This window comes from Phoenix dactylifera, chromosome 5 (assembly GCF_051530095.1).
Source record: "Phoenix dactylifera cultivar Ajwa chromosome 5, Ajwa_hap1_PhDact_Kaust_v1.1, whole genome shotgun sequence".
Classification (NCBI taxonomy): Eukaryota; Viridiplantae; Streptophyta; class Magnoliopsida; order Arecales; family Arecaceae; genus Phoenix; species Phoenix dactylifera.
In genome coordinates, this window is record NC_143194.1 from 35,775,653 (window position 1) to 35,786,539 (window position 10,887).

The window sequence follows — 10,887 nt, forward strand, 5'->3', positions numbered from 1 at the left end:
TTGTTTCTCTGTGTGTGACCTCCCATGTGATCTCTTGTGCATAACTTTGCAAAGCATAATAGCTTGCAGATGCAGGCATGCAAACTGGTGCGGTGCCAATCCAAACTCCAAAGTGTTATGTCTCTATAGTTTTCTTTTCCAGGTTCGTGTACCTGCCCTCGCCCTGTGCTCGGTTCCCGTACCGATGGTCCCTGGCCGCGGAGAATGACCTGAGGACCACGACAATTGGAAGCTTCATGGCCGATGCTATCGGTTAGCTGTCATCGGGCAACATAAGATCATGGGCTGTGCTATGGTTGTAGTAATACCTGTATGTCGTTGAGCTGATGGACTGTTCCAGAAGTTCTCCCTGGTGCATCAGATGGCCCCTCCTACGCTGGAGCTTTCATGAATTCACGGTAGCTGAGAGGGACTTCTCATGGATGGCTACAGTTTACATGCAGTAACCCATTTTAGCCTTTTAGTCAGCATTGTTCTCCGCCAGTGTTCAATGTCTACTTAAAAAAAAAAAAAGACTGGCCACACATATTGGACGGCGACAGGATCGGCAATGTCGTGACGACTGGTGAATAGAGGACTTGACACCCTTCCTTATTTTGGCCACTCCTGCACCTCCGTTTTAAAGAGAGCCGAAGGATGCAAATATATTAAGCATCTTTGGAAGATGAGAGAGATAAAAGGGAGGAGTTTCCTGCTATGAAGGGAAGGTGACATGATGGCATCCACCAACTAGCCATCATGTAATGGATTAGCGGGCTCTGGCCTATCCACAAACACCTTCTGGCTGGAGATAGCAAAGAGCGGGGACTTCAGCCGAAAGGAATAGTTAGGTGCCCTTGATGGGAGGCCACGTGTGAGTCTGTGACTACCTCTGGAGTCTGGAGTAAGCGGGATGGCAGGTTAACATCAAAGTGAGACCGGCCCCATTTCTGTTTTTTGTCCGACAAGGCAAAATAAAATTCCAGATAGCGCACTCCTCCCAACCCCACCTGCGCCGGAAAAATTGGAGAGATTTACTCACCACCAAGGATTCGAGTGTAAGACACGGTCTATGGAAAGGGACAGACACCACCAAGCCACCTGTGGTGTCTCGCTTAAGCTTGATTTCTTGTAAGGTTAACTCATGGTTTTAGGCTGTTAATAATAGTCGGCCAGTCCAAGAATGCTGGAAGACCATACATTTGCATTAGCTGGACTCCGGAAACTCCTTGCGTACATTACGTGGCGCACCTGAGAGCGTTTTCATTTTTCTAGTCTAGCTTCGTAGAGAAGATTTAGAGGAAGATATACACGACGGATAGGCCTGTTGGAAAGATGACGACTTCCCTGTTCTTCTCACCATTTTGTACTCTTGAGAATTTTTCCTTCTTTTCTGGAGGTCGTAGTTGAGTTCCATTTTGTTGACGCGTTCAAGAAGCTAGCCAAACTGCACCGGTTGACCCATGCTCCTACCCCAACCAATGTTTTTACTGAAGTCGCATGTATCTCATGAAACACTGCGTAGTATTTAATAGCAAGGTCTCAACCGTACGTACAATGTCTAGTCGAAGCATACACATTTAACTTTCCCATGAAACAATGGATGGCACGAAGGCCATTTGCCATTTTCCCTCCCTCTCACACTCCCACTCTCCGGTCGTGTTCCACCTTGGTAAAGCATAGACTTCAACTTTCCCGTAATACCCCCATCGTCTCGAAAACCTACAAGGACCAGCTTTTTTTTTTTCTCCGGTCGTTCCGGGCCGGTATGGCGCATGGGCGCACGGTGCAAGCGGAGTTGGGTATATTTTCTTTTAGATTTGCAGTTATTTCTTCTCGTCAAGCGATGGCGACGTCCTTGTGCGGAATGGATAACACCAACACGATGGACAATAATACTGAACAAAAGAATTAATTAAAAACTAAGATAGATATCCCCGTCTCGCTTTATCCCGGCTTCCATCATCTCTGAGCTCCGCGACGCTTATCCCTTTGAGAAAAAGCCTTCCCCTTCCTTCCACAAAAGCAGGAACCGGGTCCAACGCTTTAACCACGTGAAAAGACGCGACGCCCGGAGGATTCCCACTCCACTCTCCTTTTTTTTTATTATCGTTAAATTAAACTCCGCCAAAGCAATACCAACGGAGAACCCTCGCTTCTTGTCATACCATTTATCCGAGATATGTCACGAAAAAAGTACAGGATAATAACAATTAGAAGGGGTGAGAGAGACTCTATTCTTGGCGGTCCGATCGATGATCCGGGAACTGCAGCGGTCGCAGGCTTTCTTTCCACTTCAAGGGGTGGAGGAGGGGTACGAACCTTCCAGACTTCTCATGACCCTCTTAATTCCAGCTCTACGGCTCTCGAATAGGGAGGGACCCAGAGGTAGTAAGTAAATAATGACATCCTGTCCCTCCGCAACCTAACATCTCCAAATTTTATTATTAGAGCTTACTAGTTCAAACATTCTTAACATAAAAACGATCCTGCTTTTCCGAAAATGCACCTCCTGTCGCGCTTCCAAGGAAAGCTCGCAGCTTTCCTGTTTTGCCAGCCTACTACTTACCATTCATGGCCCATCCAATCCAAGACTAGATGTTCGATTACTTACCAGATCTCCATCCAGCACATAAAATATGGTAGGTTATTAATTATGTATCCGCATCGGGAATAAGGCGCGGGCCTTCTCAACCCATAATAGACCGGCGACCGAGCGCCGGGCGACCAAGGCGAAGATCTTACCCTGATAAATATCCATTCAGAAGTACCGCCACCATCCGATGTCCTGCTCATGAGGTTTTTTTACGTTGCCCACTTGGCAATGGATATACATCATTTCATTGCAAACATTTCATAGCCACGACAACGTCACTATGATACCAGGAAACATCCTCTTAATCTACTTAAAGTTCGCATAGATAGCAGAAAAATATATTACAATCATACTCAAGAGCAACAGAAGGTATGAACATAAAATACCGGTTCACAGCGGAATCAGAAACTTTGGATGGACACAAACTAACCAAAATGGACATTTAAAGGAGACAATAACATGGATGTGCTTGAAATAAATCAAAATAACATCATTGCAGGACTACCCATCTTTGGCAGCTTCCCTGTACAAATGAAACCCAGAAAGCCATCACCGTCAGTAACTTCTTCAATCTTCTTAATCCCTCTCCCTGCGCCACCATGAACCCCAAAACAGAACAACCCTCTCTTGCCATCCCCGTCCATCATATTTACAGAATAACACCTTTTTCCAATTTTTTTTTCTTTTAAACTCAAAATATTCACAATAATCCAAAAAAAAGGGGGCTACCAACCCAAAATACTACTTCCTTTCCGTCAATTTCTCACCCCCCTCCCACCCCAAACTCAGAACTGGCCACTACTTCACGGCCCACTACTTCACCAACTCGGACACCCAACCAACGTCCGGCGCCGGCCCAGCTGGCGTGGCGGCATCCGGCTTCTCCAGAACGCTGTCCTTGCTAAGCCTCTCGAACATCTTGGCCCTCAGCGGCCTCCCGGACTCCACTCTCTCCACCGCCTCTTCTTCCTCAAGAGAACCTCCTTCAGGCCCCTCCAGAAAAACAGCTCCCCCGCCGACCGCCCCCGCCGTCGGCGTCGATGGCAAGCTACAGAACCCCGCCCTAAAACCCGTCCCACCCCTTGGCGACCCAAAACCAGCCCCGCCGCCCATTCCATACCCCCAGGAATTCGGTGCGGACCTTACCTTGCTCAGCTGCAACTGCCTCAACGACGCCAGCACCTCGTTCACCGGCCACGACGACCGCCGCACACCTGGGCCACCGCTCGGAGACATCGGGGGCGACTCCGACGGCGGAGATATCGGCGGCGATATCAGCGTCGAGGTTGGCGACGACGAGAACAGATTCTTGGAGACGTAAGGCTCAAAGGTATGCTGGTGACGAAGCGGAGAACCGTCGTAGGAGTCCATGGCTGCTGCAGTCCTCGGACTCAGCTGCTGCTGCTGTTGCTGCTCGGGAAGCACGCGGAGCTGCTCCGGGGTGTGGGCGAAGAAGCAGACGCGGCGACGGCAGGCGGTGCCATCCTTGCACGGTTGAGTCCGGTAGCGGGACGGATGGAGCCAGCACTCGAACACCCCATGGGCGAACTCGCAGGCGTCGCCCCGCTTGCAGTTTCCCTTCCGGAAGTCCGGGCAGGCGGTGCCGGAGTAATGGTACTTCCGGGGGTCCCTCCGACGAGCCTTCTCGCCCGGGTGGGCGTAGGGGCACTCCGTCCAGTCGTGGGAACGCCCCCTCGCGCACCGCCGCACCTTGAACTCGTACATCCGAAACTCGTCGCACGAGTAGGCGTCCACCGGCGCGTCCGCCAGCTCCGACTCGTCGGAATCCTCCCCCGCCGAGTAAGGCTCGTTGCAGGGGAGGTAGCGCTGCAGCGCGGCCAGCGCCGCCTCCCCCAGCGCGTAGGGGGAGCAGTGCCCACTGTCGCCGGTGACCCCGCTCACGGGGAGGTTGTACGCGACCCCCGCTGTCGGATCGTCGAAGGGGGTCCACGGCGGGACGTGAACCGTTGGATTGTAATGGCTCCCTTCTCCCATCATCATTATGGTTCCCTCTCCCTTCCCCTTAATCTCTCATCTATATTCCCTATTCACTCTCTCTCTCTCCCCCTCCCTCCCTCTCGATCTCCCCGTCCCGTCTGGTTCGGACACAGAGAAGATATGGAATGGAGCGGAGAATATAAACTGGTGTTATAACCAGGGTTAGGTCAGGATAACCTTGGTTAATGTAAACGGGGCGGAGTAGATACTTGATATACGGATTAAAAAATAAAAAACTGACGGCGTTTGGATGGGTGAGGCGGTGGAGGCGCAGGCATGCTGATTTGTTGGTATAGGTGGGAAGAAACACGGGGGCGGGAGGGCGCGAGATAACGGACGGAAGCTGTTTCGGAGGGGGGATGATGTCTTAGGACACGTGGACAACGCAGAGAGCGGTGTCAGACATGCGCATGGTGATGTGGTCCGTGGGGGCGCCATTTCGCGGACACGTTCTCCCTTTGGCCGCTAGCCGGGCGGTCTCCCAAAAAACTATTAAATTATTTCATGACGGGACCGCTCGAGCGCGCATCTAAGCCGGCTCGAACCCGATGCGGGTCGATGGATTAATTGGGCTCCTGTAGCTTGGCTACTGGACTAGGTCGTAAGATTCGACCCGTCCTGGGGAAAGGGGCATGCGGCAGTTGGAGGGGGGGGGGGGGGGGGGGGTGTCAAATTTGGCCACGTGGTATGATGTGGTTTGATGGCTTAAAGGCTTTCTTGGACCTCTTATAATGGACGCCACCCGATCACACGTGACTTGCCCCCTCATTTAACCTTCGTTTAAGAGACTTGGGATCTGATAATTTGAGATATGATACCGACTATGAACTGACCGACCCGTCCAAGCTTCTAGGCACATCGCTTAATAAGTGAAAAAATTTAGGGTGACCGTGGCCCATCTGTTATTGGTTTAAAGCTTGACCTATCAATCTTGTTTCCTGCCGGTGATCAAGGATTTGTTTGATCCACGGAAAGATTTTTTATATTAAAATATTTTTTAAATATATATATATAAATAAATATAGGATGCTTAGAAAAAATAACTTTTATATTTTTGATTGATCATGATATACTTCGCGCGCGGGCGGGGAGACACATGTCACACATCGGCGGCCGTTCCTTTCGGATGATGCCACGGCGTAGTTGGTGGTGAGCCCCACGACATTGAGTGGCATTCAATTGAAGCTTAGACAAAGCAGTGTTGGCGGGCCACATGTTTGGTTGACGAGGCGCAGAAACTTACGACCATTACGGCGACGAGAGCCGGTGTCCATCATGGGCGCTCATTTCTTCTTTCGTTCACCGAAGGTATCGATGGTACCATTGCATCAACATTCAGTGAATGCGAGGAACGGGAATGGTCCACCATAGGCTGTCAATCACCGACTCCATTATGCTGTTTAAAACTTTAAAATCTGAAGACTTTACACCTAATATTTCCCTCATCAAAGTCTTCTCTATGTTATTGTTAGAATAAAACACATTACAACATTTCTTTGTTGTCGGCACTCGGACGGAAAAACTTCCACGATTATTTACCAAAAGCGATGAAGAAAAAAAAAAAAAACTTCCGCGATGTGCCGTTAAAAGTCGAGCCAGGGCGCGGGGTTGCCTCTCGTTCCAATGGGTCCACTCGGGGGGCCGCTAAGCTCTGGTCGTTTTAGCAATCAAATCAATCGATCAAACGGCTGGTCGGTCTAACACAAACGAATGATGCATATAAACGCAGGGCAGTTTGGTAAACTTGGCCGCGACAAAGACGCGAAGCCGACAAGTCCGTACGCAGCCGCGAGCCACGTAAGAGTCCGGACCACGTGGAGGGAGCGATGGATCTTCCCTGCCCTGGTACGCATGGGGCGCCATGCCCCTCGTCCCCATACCGAAAGGACCGGAAAGCGAGCGGAAACTTAACGCCGTTTGGCCTCGGCCGTGGTCTAGACTCAACCGCAGCTCGCACTTCGAGAAAACAATATAAAAGGGAAAAGAAAATGATCAGCCCCAGCACTAGGCTATCAGCGCAGGACGTACGGATGGTAACACGCGGCTCCGGTGTCACGAGATCCGGACCGGGGCGCAGTTCTGGCGGTACACGTGCCCCCAGCTCCAGCCTTATGTGACGCCTCAGGCCCGCAGATGCATCCACGTGTTCGGAGGCGAGCTGCCCGTACCTCGGGATTCCCGTGAGTGCCGACGCTTTTGACGCTGCTTTTATTGTTTATTGTTATAGCTAATATTTTGCTAGAGAGATATTTCGTTTTGTTGACGCCTTCGGCTGTTATTCGGTGACGGGTTGAGGGAAAGCGGAGCATCTTAGCGGGCTAGCGTAGCTAAAGCTTGTACTACAACCCTGTCTCGTTTGCTTTAGTTCACGTAAGCGAACAAGGCCGTCATCTTGATCTCATCCGCTGGAACCGGCCAAATCGAATGGCTAGAAATGTCCGGGTTTTAATACAAGGGAACCGGGTCCTCCCGGGAAAGAGGAGGACTAGAATGGCGACGGCAAGTCAACATGCAGGTTCTAGGGGTGGAAGTGGGCCGGGCCGGGCCGACTTCGAGAGGGCTGCCGGTGGGACCATGTTTAATCGGATCGGACTAGGATTTAAAAGTGAGGCTCGTAGATATTTCAGGCTGGGCTTGAATAGGTACTTGAACCCAGACCAGGCCCGACAACGAAGCCCAAACTTAGGCCGGATCGCCGGCCTGACCTTTGTACCCTAGCGGAACGAATTTGATTCGCTGGGTTGCTCGTGGCCACGTGAGTGCGGGACAGCCCTACTCTCCACTTTTACCAATTTCCACATCGGTGAGGTTCTTCCACTCCGCCGCCTCTCCATCCGATCCTTTGGTCCCTGAATAGCCGATGGTGACGGTGACAGCGACGCCCCTTCCCCTTTCAACGCCTTCAGCCTCAAACCCCTCCCTCCCTCGCCTCCTCACCCACCTCAACCCCATCTCCCTCCTGGACTCCGAAACTTCCTTCTCTTGGTCCGGAAGCCGAGATTCCGATCGGAGGACTTGGCGGAGTAGAGGAGGAAATCAAAACCTTTCCTCTATCGCATGGGCTCTTTCGAATCGGCCCGATTGACTTTCAAGTCGGGCCTGTGCTGGGGCCTGGGCTCGGGCCTGGGCTTTCTAAATAATAATAATAAATCAGTCTAAACTCCGCCTATGTGCAGGTAGGAGAGTTTTCGCTGAATGGCGATGGAGAGTCGGTTTAGCTGCCGACTGGGGGAGGCACGATCCATGTTGCTTTCATCAGGCCACGTGCATGGGTACAGTGTGGCACTTGTCGGCTTAAATAAATGTCGCCTTGAGACTTTGGCTTAAATAAAGGCCAAACGATTAAGTTTTTCACCATACAATAAAAAGGATAGGATGAAGGAGTTGTAATAGATTGTTTAGCTTTGAAAAGCAGCCTTTAGAAGAAGTCAGGCCTAATGATCAATACCGACTTCAATATATAATTGACCAAACCCAAAGTAACCATTCAATTAAACAAAATAACAGCAACTATAAGTTTTATTTGGTCATTGATCATGAAACATCTCAGGCCTGACGCCATCATGTTTCATTGATTTTAAATCGGAGGATAAGAATAATTTATTCTTAATAAATCATGTTTTGTTACCACTCTTTGGAGAGGGGGAAAACATGCTTCTATAGTTTCTTTTTCTTTTTTTTTTAATATACTAGTAGGTCATCTGTTTGATGGTTTATGTTAGAATTCTAGGTAGTTTGATGAAACTATACTTTCACACCACCAAGTTGTTTTTTTCAAACAAACAGACTTGAAAGCGGACTTCTTTTTTCATTATTACAGAAAAAAATCAAGGACAGCTTTTTGCCTCTCTAAACAAGAGGATTGGAAATCAAAAGCGGTAAGAAAAAGACCATCCTAGCTGTGAAAAGGTAGATGTTTTGAGCAAGAGAAGCACCAGCTCGGTTTAGAGTGCTCGGCATGAATTCTACCTAAAGAGCTTGACATGAGTGCCTAACTTGAGAGTTGGTAGTTTCGCCTCAAACTCGGTAGCTCGGCTTGGAACTTTGGTAGATTGACCTTAAGCTCTGAAGCTCGACTTAGTTCTAATTGGCCTTCTGATTTGTGGTTGTACATTCCGTGTATACGATACTCGTGTCTTGAATGGCACGGAGGGACAGACCCTATATCCTGGTATCTAAAGAGATGGGCCCATACGCACAGTGGTAGTCCCATATGCACATAGCTCCCTGAGGGTGTCCATTGGACGCGGTGGTCCGCCCAATTCATTTCCTGGGTATGTAATTGTCCTTCCAAATCCTATGCAACTAACACGCTACAAAACAGCTTTGCGAAAAAGAAAAAAAAAAAAAAAAAAAGGAGACAAAACATAATTTAAGAAGCTCCCCATGAAAGAACCACATTAGTTCCTAAACAAGACACAAGGAGTGACTGGTTATGTTTTAGAAAATTGAAAGTAAAAAGTTTACTTCCAGTTTTTTTCTAGAAATAATAGAAGTTGTTAAAAAAACAGAAATAGAAACATGGTAAGCAAACATATTTTCTGTATTAAGTTTTGTGCTTTTGTTTGGCAAAAAAAAAAAAAAAAAATCAGTATCAAGTGAACCCTAAAACTTAAAAATAGGATGGTTAGATTTGGATACGTTTATCCATTATATCAAGTCCCTTTGCCCTTAGAACTGCAGATCAGTACTTGCAAACCCGAAAACTTGGTTCACTTGGATTTCTACTGAACATAATCGCTAACCCAACTAATTAACTCATGAATCACTACAACAATAACAACTATTTTTTTCAAAATACTAAAATATTGTGTAAAAGAATTGCGGAAGTTTCCAATCATAAATAATAGAATTCTGATTGGACCAAAGAGCAAGAATAATTTTAAAAAATAAGTTTAATCACTCCCATTCCGTCTACATATATAATTTGAAAAATTAAAAAAATAATTTTAAAATGAGAAAAATAAAAAGGAGACAATGTCAAGTAATGAAGGATCCATCATAAGTGATTGTTGGAAGAGATAAGTTTTACGATATGCTGCTCAGAGGATGACTTCTTGATAGTTATTAAATGGCTTTGTAATATGGGAGATCCATCCTTCCGTGCTTGATATTTAGAAAATTATACGCACCTTGATTTTATTTGAACTGACACACCTTCATAAAAGCTAATAGTGTTGTAGATTGGATGGCATTTTATATAGCCAATCATACTGGAACTATATTATGGGACCTGCAACTGATCTTCCTGTTTAATTTTTGAATATTTTATTTTTCTAATTTTTATTGATGTATTTGTACACATTTGGTATAAAATATCAGATTTATCAAAGAAGAAGAAGAAGAAGAGTTTTATGATCGAACGAGGAAGACGCTGAATGGAGGTGGATTTTATGATCCAAGATGAAAATGGTACGAAGTCCATATATGGGCATCATAACCTGTGAAAAGAAAGATCTAAAAAAGTACAAAAAGTGATTCAATTGCTTTCCTTCTCCGTGAATCCGTTCCAAGTTTAACTACAAGGCGAGTTTCGCGATGTGGAATCTAGTTTGCGATATGGCATCCGAAATTTTGTCGATCCTGTCCGGATATGGTCTGGATTGGATCATCTGCGATCTAAATTAATGACGTTTTAAACTGTAACCGGCACAGCTCCCACGACTGCATGGAGATTATCTTAATTCCAGTAAAAGAACTACAAACATGTAACTTATTTCATGATTGACAATAGCCAGCCATGAACTCTTCTTCGATGTGCTTTGTATAAATTAGTTAATTATATCTCGATCGATCTAATATTTTCAACCATTTTTTATAGTTGGTCGACAACCAATTACTACTATATTTTGTCCGGATGAATTTGTTTGTTTGGTAATTAGGTCCGACCCATGAATCTTAATTACCTGTTCAGGTCCAATTTTAATATGGATCCAGATTTTTTTTTCCCTACTTCGAGGAGAGGGGGGTCAATGGGCTTTACAGACGGCCCAGCATTGCAAGCCGAGAGGAAGAGCTTTTCCTTAATTTTGTAACCACGTAAGCTCACGTTTTCTGCTCCTGTCATCTCTTGCTATCATTTTCTTCTCTGCAAACCATTGGTGGTAGGCTTCCATTGTTTATGAGCGATTAAGCCGAAAGCCGCCTGCTTGTTGTCGGACACAAAACTGATCCATGCTGACTTTATTGTCCAAATGATGATAATACCTCCACACCTTCCTTCTGATGTGCTACAAAAGATCTTCCAAGCATGTCCAAGAAAATTTTGAATCCTTGGAATGATGCACACGAGGACAAATTCGTTTCCAGGAAAC

General features: G+C 47.0%; 1 protein-coding gene across 1 annotated transcript; it reads right to left on the reverse strand.

Annotated features, from left to right (window-relative positions):
* Positions 1-2,859: 2,859 nt before the first annotated feature.
* On the reverse strand, positions 2,860-4,902 carry LOC103713451 (zinc finger CCCH domain-containing protein 2-like). The gene has a single exon (XM_008800386.5). It carries the CDS (start codon positions 4,574-4,576, stop codon positions 3,389-3,391), a length of 1,188 nt encoding a protein of 395 aa, XP_008798608.1. The 5' UTR covers positions 4,577-4,902; the 3' UTR covers positions 2,860-3,388.
* Between the last annotated feature and the right edge of the window lie 5,985 nt (positions 4,903-10,887).

What these genes read in the sequence shown, in the direction of transcription:
- LOC103713451 (XM_008800386.5), bottom strand. Translation starts at nt 4,576, where the DNA reads ATGATGATGGGAGAAGGGAGCCATTACAATCCAACGGTTCACGTCCCG.